We start from the raw sequence: 16,443 nt of genomic DNA, 5'->3' as shown, positions 1-16,443 counted from the left end.
AATGTCTTCTAAAATTTAGCAGGTGCGGCTTATATACCGGTGCGCTCGATAGTCCAGAAAATATGTGTACCGTATTTTTCGGACTATAAGTGGCAGTTTTTTTTATAGTTTGGCCGACTTATACTCAGGAGCGACTTATGTGTGAAATGATTAACACATTAGCGTAAAATATCAAATAATATTATTCACGTAAGAGACTAGACGTATAAGATTTCATGGGATTTAGCGATTAGGAGTGACAGATTGGTAAACGTATAGCATGTTCTATATGTTATAGTTATTTGAATGACTCTTACCATAATATGTTACGTTAACATAGCAGTTGGTTATTTATACCTCATATAACGTACACTTATTCAGCCTGTTGTTCACTATTCTTTAGACATTTTAAATTGCCTTTCAAATGTCTATTCTTAGTGTTGGCTTTTATCAAATACATTTCTCCAAAAAATGCGACTTATACTCCAGTGCGACTTATATATGTTTTTTTCCTTCTTTATTGTGCATTTTCGGCCGGTGCGACTTATACTCCGGAGCGACTTATACTCCGAAAAATACGGGAGTTGTTTTTCAATGGACAAATAAGTCTTATCTTGATGATCGTGGTAGTAAAGTGTAAATAACGGGTTTTTTTGATGTGTGCCCACAGTGCAGTTTGACGGGCCAGAGTGGGACCGCTCCTCGTCGCCCACGGAGCGCCTGCGTCCACCGGGGCCCTGGTCCAGCCCGCTGGCGGGCGGGGGCGTGAAGTTTCGGATGCCCCAGGAAGGCCTCACCATGGTGGGCGAGAGAGTGGACCCCGCCCTGCCCCTGGAGAAGCAAGTGTATGTACAGTACAGTATAGCCGCCATACAAAGGCATATATATCACTTTCAGTGTACAGTAGGAGGTCATAGGTCACATTGATGTTGACTTTTAATTACATTAAAAGGTTTTTATATTCAGTCGTTAATCAACATCCTTGTAGTCATTAATTTAATTACCTTTTCTAATAGAAGGTGAAGGAATAAATACTTTTATAACGCTAGCCATAAACTTGACATTAGGTGAATACTAAATGTGCACGGTGCTATAATGTGGGTGCGTGCGCGCTTTAACATAGAAATCTTTCACAGTTGGGAATTCAATATTTAGTGACGCCCATGCAGGGCTGGCTCTAGGCCTTTTGTGGCCCTAAACAGCTAAGATTTGGTTTGTGGCCCCATTTTGGTCTTCAGTATTGCTTGCACAAAGCACGAGAGCACATTAGAGATGGGCGATACCACACTTTTAGGATTCGATACGATACCGATACTTTTTCTTGCATTTTCATCGATACCGATACCAATAATTTCTTATTGGCAATTTTTTGTCAGTCAAAAATATTATTACTATTGTTATTATTTAAGACAAATCACCACATTTATTATGGTCAATATATAATAAAAGTAAAATTAAAACAAATAACATAAATATGAAAAATAAATTAAATATTATATATAATAATAACTATATATTATATATAATAATAATTAAATATTAGGGCTTTCCAATTAACAGTCAAATCCGAATTGCAAGAAGCTGCAGTTATTTTTTAAAGTTTGTGATATAATTAGCAATTAATGAAATATAAAATAGGCTAATGTTTTCGAAATGTAAGAAATCATGTTACAGATTAAAACCAAAATCACATTCAATCATATATTCAAGATTTTCTTGGTAAAAAATAAAACTATAATGCAAAGATGAAGAATGTCCAAATTGTATCTCTTTCTTATCTTGTTTTAAAATATACTCAAGCAATTTTCAACTAACAGTTCCCCTGTGTGGAAATTATTTGAATTTAGGATAATAATTTAAACAAAAATATTCAGTAAACATTACTAAAAAAAAAAAAAACAATGCCTGTTTTAAGTCAACAATTGGACAACACTGGATATGCCTGGCTGCATCGCTACAGTCGGCTGGCTGTGTGTGTGTTGCATGTTGACCACGCTCATTGGCTGTCTCCTGTCACGTGACTGGGCCAGCTCTATACTCTGCCAGCTACAGGGCTGTCCCAGCACATAGGAAGTTAAGTAAGTCATCAAAAACATCTGAAAGTGATGCTTGCACCCCCCACACGCCGTTTTTTGGTTTATATCGATACTTTTTTCAGAAAAGTGATGCCAAATGAGTAGCGTGTGAGTATCGATATATCGATACCACAGGATCGATACGCACATCCCTAGAGCACATGTGTAAAACTCAAGGCCCGGGGGACAGATTTTATTTGGCCTTCGAAAGCCTGGAAATATGTATCAATAAAGTACTGTAACCTTTCTTACTAAATGTATTCTTTCTTTCTATTTTTCAGAGAAAAAAGTGTAAGTACTCCATGTGCAAATTATATTAACTTAAATATTGTTTAATTATGCAAAAACATATGATCAAACATTCAAACCATTTTTTAAATAGAACTAAATACTAATAATAATGATTTCAAAGCAAGTTATCCATCAAAGTGTGCAATGTAAAAGTAGCAATAGATTTCATGGTCAAATTGTGAAATTTACTGTGGTTTTTACAGCATTTTTCTCTAAATGAAAAAAACAGTACTTTTTTTTTTTTTACTGTAATAAACGGTGGTGCCGTTTTGGCATTTACAGTAATACACCGAAAAACATACACTTCTTGATTTGCCGTAAAAAACAAAAACTGTCAGCTCAGGTGCCAAAATTTTACTGTAAAATCTCATTTTTTTTATTTACAGTAAAAAAATTTTTAAAACATTTTACAGTAAAATTCTGGCAACTGAACTGCCTTTTTTAAACCATAAAAACAACAGTACTGTTTTTCCATTTACAGTAATATACACTACATTTTGAGGTGAAATTATTGCAACTTACCATATTTCTTTTACATTTTATTTTTTAAAAAATCTACTAATAAAATGCATAAAAAATTGTGTAATAATAGTATTCACTGTTAGAAGAAGCCCTCTGGGGCCCAACATAACTGCGATGTGGCCAGGCCTGGCCCTAACCAATCTGGCGCCCTAGGCAAGATTTTAGGTGCCCCCCCCAATCGGCAGTGAAGTGTATATACTCACAAGAAACCGAATAGCTTTGTCTTTGACCTTTTTTTTTACTTAAAGAAAGCAAATTAACATATTATATGAGAATGTTATGTTATGATTATCTTTAACCGAATCACAGCAGTGCTCAAATTAAAAAACAGCATTCCCTCTCATGTGGTATTGCTTAATTAACATTAATGATGTGCACTTTAACAACTAGGCTTACAACTATACCTAATATATAAAGGAGTGGAAAAGTGACTATTACCTGCAGGGCAAACATTAGCTAACCAGAAGGCAATAACAATGTAAACAAAAAACACCTGCTTAAAAGATCTAATACAAATGTCCCTGAGGAATGTAAGGTGGGAGTACTGTAATTACCTAGCGTTACATTATTATTTTCCATAACAATTTAGCCCCCTCCACAATATTAACCCGACGTTAAAACAGAACTAGCTATTTATTGATTAGCAATTGCCGAATCATGTAACATTAGCTTAATGCTAAAAAGCCAGGTTACTATCACATTCTGTAACAGACAAATAATTTCATGTAGGCTAACGTTACCTACCTGCTACCTCTGTCTTTTTCTCGTTTCTCCTCCTCTTCTTTTCTATTTTTTTCTTCCCTGGGCACCTGACAGTTTTGGCCGTTTTGACATCTTGTGTTGATTTTTTGATGTGGTAAGAGTCATGATACTGGAAGGGAGGGGGCGCACCGTGCGGGGGGGCGTAATGTTGTAACAAATAATATTTCTATTAAATAGGCTTTACTTTGCATTTTAATTAACGTGGGACTATTTTTTGTATTTAGAAATAATAGTACCAACTTTTTTTTCTTTTTTTTTTCTCCAACATTTTTGGCACTGGCGTGGCGCCCCCTGATGGACGGCGCCCTTAGCATTTGCCTATACGGTCTATGCCACGGGCCGGCCCTGGATGTGGCCCTCAGTGAAAACCACTTTGACGCCTCTGTTCTCCAGGTTAGGGCTGACTTTAGCCTAACAAAAAAATGCAGTTGAAGTATGTTTATAATTAGATATTAAAGGTGAACTGCATTATTTTGACTTTTTTTCCTATCATTCACAATCCCTATGTTTTTCTTTTTTTATGCATTCTAACTGGTAAAATACAGCAAGTACGAGGTGGCTAACAATGCAGCAAATAGATGGTCAGTTTAATGCCCTCAGCTAAAAGCAACTGCATGAGAACGTAAACTCCAATATCACCATATAGTCATTTTCTATATCGCACAGAGACAAACCCGCGATATATGGAGTATATCGATATAACGCCCAGCCCTAGTTCACATCCTTTGGCGGCCCAAAACAACAACTCGGTGGGCCAAATGTGGCCCCCGGACCCCACTGTGGACATAGAGTGTGGATGCCAGGAGCCCATACACCAGGGGTCACCAACCTTTTTGAACCAAGAGCTACTTCTTGGGTAGTGATTAATGCGAAGGGCTACCAGTTTGATACACACTTCAATAAATTGCCAGAAATAGCCAATTTGCTCAATTGACCTTTAACTCAATGTTATTATTAATAATTAATGATATTTACACTTAATAGAACGGTTTAAAAGAGGAGAAAACACAAAAAAAATGACAATTACATTTTGAAACATAGTTTATCTTCAATTTCGACTCTTTAAAATTCCAAATTCAACCGAAAAAAAGAAGAGAAAAACTAGCTAATTCGAATGTTTTTGAAAAAATTAAAAAAAGAATTTATGGAACATCATTAGTAATTTTTCCTGATTAAGATTAATTTTAGAATTTTGATGACATGTTTTAAATAGGTTAAAATCCAATCTGCACTTTGTTAGAATATATAACAAATTGGACCAAGCTATATTTCTAACAAAGACAAATCATTATTTCTTCTAGATTTTCCAGAACAAACATTTTAAAAGAAATTCAAAAGATTTTGAAATAAGATTTAAATTTGATTCTACAGATTTTCTAGATTTGCCAGAATATTTTTTTTGAATTTTAATCATAATAAGTTTGAAGAAATATTTCACAAATATTCTTCGTCGAAAAAACAGAAGCTAAAATGAAGAATTGAATTAAAATTTATGTATTATTCTTTACAATAAAAACAATAAATGTACTTGAACATTGATTTAAATTGTCAGGAAAGAAGAGGAAGGAATTTAAAAGGTAAAAAGGTATATGTGTTTAAAAATCCTAAAATCATTTTTAAAGTTGTATTTTTTTCTCTAAAATTGTCTTTCTGAAAGTTATAAGAAGCAAAGTAAAAAAAATTAATGAAATTTAAACAAGTGAAGACCAAGTCTTTAAAATATTTTCTTGGATTTTCAAATTCTATTTGAGTTTTGTCTCTCTTAGAATTAAAAATGTCGGGCAAAGCGAGACCAGCTTGCTAGTAAATAAATAAAATGTAAAAAATAGAGGCAGCTCACTGGTAAGTGCTGCTATTTGAGCTATTTTTAGAACAGGCCAGCGGGCTACTCATCTGGTCCTTACGGGCTACCTGGTGCCCGCGGGCACCGCGTTGGTGACCCCTGCCATATACAGTATATAAGAAAAACAACAAAAATATTTCCGACACTAGATGCTTTCTACCATCATTTCAGAATGTAGATGAAGACATTTAAATGTGATATTATATTATTGCAACAGGATACATGGTCAAGTGGATATTTGGCTGGGGAGTGATACTTTTCTTGAGTTTCAACTGGCTTACTTGGATCCATTAATGAGCAGGGACACTGTAAAGAGTTAATGTGTTCCGGCTAAGCAGGGCTCATTAGACCTGAAGGAAGAAAGTAAAAAGTAATTAGGTTTGATGGTTTAAAAGACACATTTACTTGAGTCTGTTCATCCTTGGTGTAAAGGGTGTGCTGTTTCTCAACACACAAATAGATGCTTGACTCCACTTAAGCTGGCTTACTATAAATGCATATTGTACATGCTAGTTAAATTGTCTGCACCATTTACTCCATAATGATCATTTAAAAGCTGTTGATGAGTTTTACTGCCTTCTGTGGTGCTTTGATTGTTAAATATGAACTTAATGTCGGTGTTTTAGAGGACAGGTATCATTCATTGTGGTTCTTGCGCTAATTCATTTGTTCATCTGCATCTTTTCAAAGAGAGGATTCGCCAGCCTTTTGCCAAAACGCACACGAAAGCTTAGGGAAGGCTACGCAGAACGAAACTAAACCTGATCTGGCTACAAAGTAAACAAAAAACAGAATGCTGGACGACAGCAAAGACTTACTGCGGAACAAAGACGGCGTCCACAAAGTACATCCGGACATGACGTGACAATCGACAATGTCCCCACAAAGAAGGATGAAAACAATTGAAATGTTCTTGGTTGCTAAAACAAAGTAGATGCGGGAAATATCGCTCAAAGGATGACATGAAACTGCTACAGGAAAATACCAAAAAAGGAGAAAAAGCCACCAAAATGAGAGTGCAAGACAAGAAGTAAAACACTACAGTGTTTCCCATAAACTGCCAACATACCTGTGGGGGCGTGGCTATGGGTGTGGTCACCATGACATCATCGAGTAATTTGCATAATTTACTACAATGATATAATTTTCTCTAAAAAGGCTCAAAAAATGTATACTTACTAATTAATGTTTTGTTTTAAACGTCCATCCATCCATCCATCCATTTTACAATATAATTACAACACTTTATGTACATATTTATATACAGATTTGAACAATAAGTTATTCACTGAAATATATTTATTAATTGTGGTTCTTACAAAAAATATATCTTATAAAATATAAAAGCTAAAATGTCTCTTAAAGCTCTGCCCCTTTAATTAGTGCATACTAAATAATGTAACTTTAGCCTACTACTACAACCATATTATTTACCAGCAACATAAAGTGAAACAGAGGCAGAGGTGTCCTGCCACAGTCAGTAACAAATAAACAGAAAACAGTAGTGGTCAAATACAAATAAGGCACAAGAGAAGTATCCTACACTTCTCTTTTGTAAAGTAAATGTGAACAGTCGATACGGGCATCTACATCTACTATATGATTTGCCTGAGAAGCTGGACAGGACAAAAAAATAAAAAATAAAAATAAAAATAAAAAAAATATTTTTTTAAATTTGTGGCAACTGCTGTAATCTCCAAACACTCTTAAATTGAGGTACTCCTACTTTGAGGTCCCACACTTGTCTGACAGTTCAGTTTGATGATGGTTTGACCCCGGAACTGATTAATTCACTGTATATCCTAAGGGGACATAACTGTTTAGGATAAGAACAACTGGGAAGTGATCTTATTGATAGACACTTAGATACTAAACTGTTTATTTAGCTGAGTCAGCGTCCCTAAGAAGATATCTTTCATGTTCAATTGTCGGATTGTGTCTCCCTCCGTGTCCCAGGTGGTACCACGGTTCTCTGTCACGGTCCGAAGCAGAGTCTCTGCTGACGCTGAGTAAAGAGTGTAGTTACCTGGTGAGGACCAGCCAGACCAACCGATGCGACTACTCACTGTCTCTACGGTAAACACACACACACAAACTGTACACAGGCGGTCCTGGTTCTACTGTACCAAGTCACGTGTTGTTATATATATATATATATATATATATATATATATATATATATATATATATATATATATATATATATATATATATATATATATATATATATATATATATATATATATATATATATATATATATATATATATATATATATATATATATATAAATGTATATATAATATACACACATTAGGGCTGCAACTAACAACTAATTTGATAATCGATTAATCTGTTGATTATTACTTCGATTAATCGATTAATAATCGGATAAAAGAGACAAACTACATTTCTATCCTTTCCAGTATTTTATTGAAAAAAAACTCATACTGGCACCATACTTATTTTGATTATTGTTTCTCAGCGGTTTGTAAATGTTGCAGTTTATAAATAAAGGTTAATAAAAATAAAAATAAATAATAATAATAAAAAGCCTCTGCGCATGCGCATAGCATAGATCCAACGAATCGATGACTAAATTAATCGCCAACTATTTTTATAATCAATTTTAATCGATTTAATCGATTAGTTGTTGCAGCCCTACACACACACACACACACACACACACACACACACACACACACACACACATACATATATATATATATATATATACATATATATATATACATATACATATACATATATACATATATATATATACATATACATATACATATATATATATATATATATATATATATATATATATATATATATATATATATATATATATATATATATATATATATATATATATATATATATGTCTTAATTAGATTATCCAAAAAATAGTGCTCGATACCGTGGTAGAGCGTAATATGTATGTGTGGGAAAAATCTCCTGAGGATTGAGGAAAACCTCTCATGAAACAGGCCTGTAGAGATGAAATAGTCTTGTGAATTTTTTCCCACACATATATACATACATATATATATATAGCCCTACACACACACACATATATATATATATATATATATATATATATATATATATATATATATATATATATATATATATATATATATAGCCCTACACACACACACACACATATATATATATATATATATATATATATATATATATATATATATATATATATATATATATATATATATATATATATATATATATATATATATATATATATATGTATATATGTATGTGATGTGTGTAATGGATCTACAATCTATTCATTATCAAAATAACAAAATAACACAAGCTTAACTGTTAATGCGCATGCACACACGAAAGTACCTTTGGTGAATTCAAAAACGTTAACAACCATGTTGCTACAATAATAACAATCTAAAGGTTCTTAAACGGAAAAGTTTGCCAATAGAGAGGTAAATCGAGGTTCCACTGTACAGCTGGAGGCTGTTTAAACATCACTTTAATGCTCTTTGTTATGTCTACTTTGAGAGAGTAAAAACTGTGCCAGGAAGTCTAAACTGAAGAAAGGGAATCTGAATCTAAAAAAAAAAAGAAAAGTTGAAAATAAAAACACTTAAAATGCTGAAAAAAACAATTACAACAGATTGGCATTGAAAAACAAATTGTAATCCAAATATATATTGTTTTTTTCTTCTTCTTTTTTAGTTCAACATTTTACAATACCAATAATTGTTTCAGTGTCATTACAACTTTTTCTACAACTCCAAAGTTTTTGTTTCTGCACCAAAATGTATTTGCAGTGATCTGGCGCCATAGTTCTTACCCAGTAAGAGGAGAACCTCACTTTTGTTCTTTTGAGTGAACTTTTTTCCCGAGAGTCACTTACCACAAACACGACTCATGCAAAGACCGAGGACCACAACATGCATTGTAACCTCCATGAGCATCTTCCATTGTACACACACACACACACACACACACACACACACACACACACACACACACACACACACACACACACACACACACACACACACACACACACACACACCTCCATCCGTCTCTACCCTCCTCCTTTCATCCATCAAGCGAACTTTGCATTGCTGTCTTCCTCCGCTACTCACTTGCAGGCTGCAATAATGCTTATCTGCTCTAATGGCTGGCTTGTAATTACTAGCATGATCCATCTTGGTGGCCTCCCAGCCTGCCTCTGTCCTTGACCCCCCACACCCTGCTCTTCTTCTCTGTAGCTCTCTTTTTTTGGTGTGAAAGTGGACCTCCTAAGTGGTAATCAGGCAGGTAGAGCACACTTCAGTGCACACATCATCCTCCCCATAATGAATATGAATGGCCTCCACACAGGAGCAGAGAGTTGAGGGGTGCACATAGCATCACTGCTACACACACACACACTAACATCACTGCTACACACACACACACTAACATCACTGCTACACACACACACACTAACATCACTGCTACACACACACACTAACATCACTGCTACACACACACACTAACATCACTGCTACACACACACTAACATCACTGCTACACACACACTAACATCACTGCTACACACACACACTAACATCACTGCTACACACACACACACTAACATCACTGCTACACACACACTAACATCACTGCTACACACACACTAACATCACTGCTACACACACACTAACATCACTGCTACACACACACACTAACATCACTGCTACACACACACACTAACATCACTGCTACACACACACTAACATCACTGCTACACACACACACTAACATCACTGCTACACACACACACTAACATCACTGCTACACACACACTAACATCACTGCTACACACACACTAACATCACTGCTACACACACACTATCATCACTGCTACACACACACTAACATCACTGCTACACACACACTATCATCACTGCTACACACACACTATCATCACTGCTACACACACACTAACATCACTGCTACACACACACTAACATCACTGCTACACACACACACTAACATCACTGCTACACACACACTAACATCACTGCTACACACACACTAACATCACTGCTACACACACACTAACATCACTGCTACACACACACTATCATCACTGCTACACACACACTAACATCACTGCTACACACACACTATCATCACTGCTACACACACACTATCATCACTGCTACACACACACTAACATCACTGCTACACACACACTAACATCACTGCTACACACACACACTAACATCACTGCTACACACACACTAACATCACTGCTACACACACACTAACATCACTGCTACACACACACTAACATCACTGCTACACACACACTAACATCACTGCTACACACACACTAACATCACTGCTACACACACACTAACATCACTGCTACACACACACTAACATCACTGCTACACACACACTAACATCACTGCTACACACACACACTAACATCACTGCTACACACACACTAACATCACTGCTACACACACACTAACATCACTGCTACACACACTAACATCACTGCTACACACACACTAACATCACTGCTACACACACACACACTAACATCACTGCTACACACACACTAACATCACTGCTACACACACACTAACATCACTGCTACACACACACTAACATCACTGCTACACACACACAAACATCACTGCTACACACACACTAACATCACTGCTACACACACACTAACATCACTGCTACACACACACAAACATCACTGCTACACACACACTAACATCACTGCTACACACACACACACTAACATCACTGCTACACACACACACACTAACATCACTGCTACACACACACAAACATCACTGCTACACACACACTAACATCACTGCTACACACACACACACTAACATCACTGCTACACACACACACACACTAACATCACTGCTACACACACACTAACATCACTGCTACATACACACTAACATCACTGCTACACACACACACACTAACATCACTGCTACACACACACAAACATCACTGCTACACACACACTAACATCACTGCTACACACACACACACTAACATCAGTGCTACACACACACACACACTAACATCACTGCTACACACACACAAACATCACTGCTACACACACACTAACATCACTGCTACACACACACACACTAACATCACTGCTACACACACACACACACTAACATCACTGCTACACACACACAAACATCACTGCTACACACACACAAACATCACTGCTACACACACACTAACATCACTGCTACACACACACTAACATCACTGCTACACACACACACTAACATCACTGCTACACACACACTAACATCACTGCTACACGCACACAAACATCACTGCTACACACACACTAACATCACTGCTACACACACACTAACATCACTGCTACACGCACACAAACATCACTGCTACACACACACTAACATCACTGCTACACACACACTAACATCACTGCTACACACACACACACTAACATCACTGCTACACACACACTAACATCACTGCTACACACACACTAACATCACTGCTACACACACACACACTAACATCACTGCTACACACACACTAACATCACTGCTACACACACACTAACATCACTGCTACACACACACACACTAACATCACTGCTACACACACACACACTAACATCACTGCTACACACACACAAACATCACTGCTACACACACACAAACATCACTGCTACACACACACTAACATCACTGCTACACACACACACACACTAACATCACTGCTACACACACACAAACATCACTGCTACACACACACAAACATCACTGCTACACACACACTAACATCACTGCTACACACACACTAACATCACTGCTACACACACACACTAACATCACTGCTACACACACACTAACATCACTGCTACACGCACACAAACATCACTGCTACACACACACTAACATCACTGCTACACACACACTAACATCACTGCTACACGCACACAAACATCACTGCTACACACACACTAACATCACTGCTACACACACACTAACATCACTGCTACACACACACACACTAACATCACTGCTACACACACACTAACATCACTGCTACACACACACTAACATCACTGCTACACACACACACACTAACATCACTGCTACACACACACTAACATCACTGCTACACACACACTAACATCACTGCTACACACACACACACTAACATCACTGCTACACACACACACACTAACATCACTGCTACACACACACACACACTAACATCACTGCTACAAACACACAAACACGCCTGAGCGTGACTCACACGAGTGGACTGGAGTTTGTGCAGACTTCCTGTGGGTCAAGCTGCAAAGTCGTACGTCTGCTTGCACATTTGGATGGCGTCCAGTCTGGAATGTGAGCGGATATAAACTCCAAACTAAACAAATGGCACGACGGAGCTTTAATTACTCAATTAATCAAAATGAGCTCAATATTGTGATTTCCTTCGGTTTTTATTTGCTTAGTTTTGGCCATTTTTTCCATCCGTTTTGTATTTATTTTTATGTATAATAATATTATTTAATAATTTCTGCTGGTGGTGTGCCTCCGCACTTTTTCAACGCAAAAATCAGAATCAGAAATACTTTATTAATCCCCGAGGGGAAATGACAATTTTCAGCGCAATCCCGTTCAAGATCAGACAAACATTACAGGGAGACACAACAGGATCGAACATTACAGGGAGACAGAACAGGATCGCTGACGGGTCTGCCAACTTTTGGCGCCCCTTACAAAAAAGGTGAGATACAGGTAAAAAATGGGGGGGGGGGGGAATATAAAATTGTTCTAATCCTTGGCTCCAAAAAGGTTGAAAAACACTGTCTTAATGGATCAAATGTATCAAAGTCACCCAGGTGTCCTACATATTGTATTTCAAGTTAAAGGTCTACTGAAATTCTTATTTTTTTATTTAAACGGGAATAGCAGATCCATTCTATGTGTCATACTTGATCATTTCGCGATATTTTTGCTGAAAGGATTTAGTAGAGAAAATCGACGATAAAGTTGGCAACTTTTGCTCGCTGATAAAAAAAAAAGCCTTGCCTGTAGCGGAAGTAGCGTGACGTCACAGGAGCTAGTATTCCTCACAATTCCCCGTTGTTTACAATGGAGCGAGAGAGATTCGGAGCGACAAAGCGACGATTACCCCATTAATTTGAGCGAGGATGAAAGATTCGTGGATGAGGAACGTTACAGTAAAGGACTAGAGAGGCAGTGCAGGACGTATCTTTTTTCGCTCTGACCGTAACTTAGGTACAAGCTGGCTCATTGGATTCCACACTCTCTCCTTTTTCTATTGTGGATCACGGATTTGTATTTTAAACCACCTCGGATACTATATCCTCTTGAAAATGAGAGTCGAGCACGTGAAATGGACATTTAAAGTGACTTTTATCTCCACGACAATACATCGGTGACACACTTAGCTACTGAGCTAACGTGATAGCATCATTCTCAAATGAAGATAGAAACAAAAGAAATAAACCCCTGACTGGAAGGATAGACAGAAGATCAACAATACTATTAAACCATGGACATGTAACTACACGGTTAAAAATTCTCAGCCTGGTAAGGCTTAACAATGCTGTTGCTAACGACGCTAAGGCTAATTTAGCAACTTAGCAACCGGACCTCACAGAACTATGATAAAACATTAGCGCTCCACCTACGCCAGCCAGCCCTCATCTTCCCATCAACAGCCGTGCTCACCTGCGTTCCAGCGATCGACGGCGCGACGAAGGACTTCATCCGTGGGTTTGGCGGCAAGCATCGGCTAGGCGTAGTAAGTAGTCCTTGTTGTGTTGCTGTAAGTATTGTACTTAGCCGCTAATACACCGATCCATCCCACCTACAACGTTCTTCTTTGCAGCCTCCATTGTTCATTAAACAAATTGCAAAAGATTCACCAACACAGATGTCCAGAATACTGTGGAATTTTGTCGAAGAAAACAAGAGGTTTTTATATCGGGTCCGATGGGGTCCAACCACTTCCGTGGATTTTGTGACGTCACGCGCATAAATCATATCCAAAGGAGTTTTTCAACCGGAAGTGTGGCGGGAAATGTAAAATGTCACTTTATAAGTTAACCCGGCCGTATTGGCATGTGTTGCAATGTTAAGATTTCATCATTGATATATAAACTATCAGACTGCGTGGTCGCTAGTAGTGGCTTTCAGTAGGCCTTTAAGGTAGCAATGATAGTCACACACACACTAGGTGTGGCGAAATTATTCTCTGCATTTGACCCATCACCCTTGATCACCCCCTGGGAGGTGAGGGGAGCAGTGGGCAGCAGCGGTGGCCGCGCCCAGGAATCATTTTTGGTGATTTCCATGGCCAGGAGTCACATCATCCAACCAGAACACAGGTCGGATGTGATGAAGCGTCTTCACGTCTCAAACTGGTCAAATTGTAATTACCTTTACCACATACTTGCCAACCCTCCCGGTTTTACCGGGAGGCTCCCGGTATTCAGCGCCTCACCCGATAACCTCCCAGCAGAAATGTTCTCCCGACAAACTACCGGTATTCAGCCATGAGCTGGAAGCCACGCCCCCTCCAGCTCAATGCGGACCTGAGTGGGGACAGCCTGTTCTCACGTCCGCTTTCCCACAATATAAACAGCTTGCCTGCCCAATGACGTCATAACATCTACGGCTTTTAGAGAGTCGAGTGCACAACTGCGCACACAACAAGGAGACCAAGCAGAAGTGGCGCCGCCGTCGACGAGCAAGATGAAGAAATACGCTTGCGAGTTCCAAAACGAATGGAAACAAGAATTTCAGGTCACCCAGGACAGTTGGAAGGGGAAGGTGTATGTTGTTATGTTGCCTGTACATTTTGTAGAACAGACTACTCCATTGAACACGGTGGCCGAAATGATATACTCAGACATGAACGGAGAAGTTAAACAGGACAATACTGCCATCTACTGGATAGCCTCCGGTACACTGAAATTCAAGCATTTATTTTATTTATATGTATAATAAAATAAATATATATATATATATATATATATATATATATATATATATATATATATATATATATATATATATATATATATATATATATATATATATATATATATATATATATATATATATATATATATATATAGCTAGAATTCACTGAAAGTCAAGCATTTCATACATATATATATATATATATATATATATATATATATATATATATATATATATATATATTAGGGCTGCAACAACTAATCGATTAAATTGATTAAAATCGATTATTAAAATAGTTGCCGATTAATTTAGTCATCGATTCGTTGGATCTATGCTATGCGCATGCTTTTTTTTTTTTTTTTTTTTTTTTTTAATAATTGTTTTTTTTTTTTTTTTTTTTTTTTTTTTACATAACCTTTATTTATAAACTGCAACATTTACAAACAGCTGAGAAACAATAATCTATATAAGTATGGTGCCAGTATGCTGTTTTTTTTCAATAAAATACTGGATAGGATGGAAATGTAGTTTGTCTCTTTTATCCGATTATTAATCGATCAATCGAAGTAATAATCGACAGATTAATCGATTATCAAATCATTTATTTATATGTATAATAGAATAAATATATATATATATATATATATATATAGCTAGAATTCACTGAAAGTCAAGTATTTCATACACACACACACATATATATATATATATATATATATATATATATATATATATATATATATATATATATATATATATATATATATATATATATATATATATATATATATATATATATATATATATATTAGGGCTGCAACAACTAATCGATTAAATTGATTAAAATCGATTATTAAAATAGTTGCCGATTAATTTAGTCATCGATTCGTTGGATCTATGCTATGCGCATGCTTTTTTTTTTTTTTTTTTTT

The 16,443-nt window shown here is 36.6% G+C and overlaps 1 protein-coding gene across 4 annotated transcripts in view; it reads left to right on the top strand.

The window, feature by feature from the left end:
- The window catches only part of shdb (Src homology 2 domain containing transforming protein D, b), a 94,534-nt gene that overhangs the window by 76,078 nt on the left and 2,013 nt on the right, over window positions 1-16,443 (top strand). For 2 of the 4 annotated variants that reach the window (XM_062027731.1, XM_062027730.1), the window contains exons 5-6: window positions 650-824; window positions 7,429-7,501. In XM_062027731.1, the coding sequence (XP_061883715.1) occupies window positions 650-824; window positions 7,429-7,501 (248 nt within the window). Of the gene's footprint in view, window positions 1-649; window positions 825-7,428; window positions 7,549-16,443 lie in introns of all 4 variants that reach the window. The other 2 variants (XM_062027732.1, XM_062027733.1) reach the window with 1 other exon arrangement.

This window comes from Entelurus aequoreus, linkage group LG19 (assembly GCF_033978785.1).
Source record: "Entelurus aequoreus isolate RoL-2023_Sb linkage group LG19, RoL_Eaeq_v1.1, whole genome shotgun sequence".
NCBI lineage: Eukaryota > Metazoa > Chordata > Actinopteri > Syngnathiformes > Syngnathidae > Entelurus > Entelurus aequoreus.
This window is presented reverse-complemented; position numbering and strand designations above follow the sequence as displayed.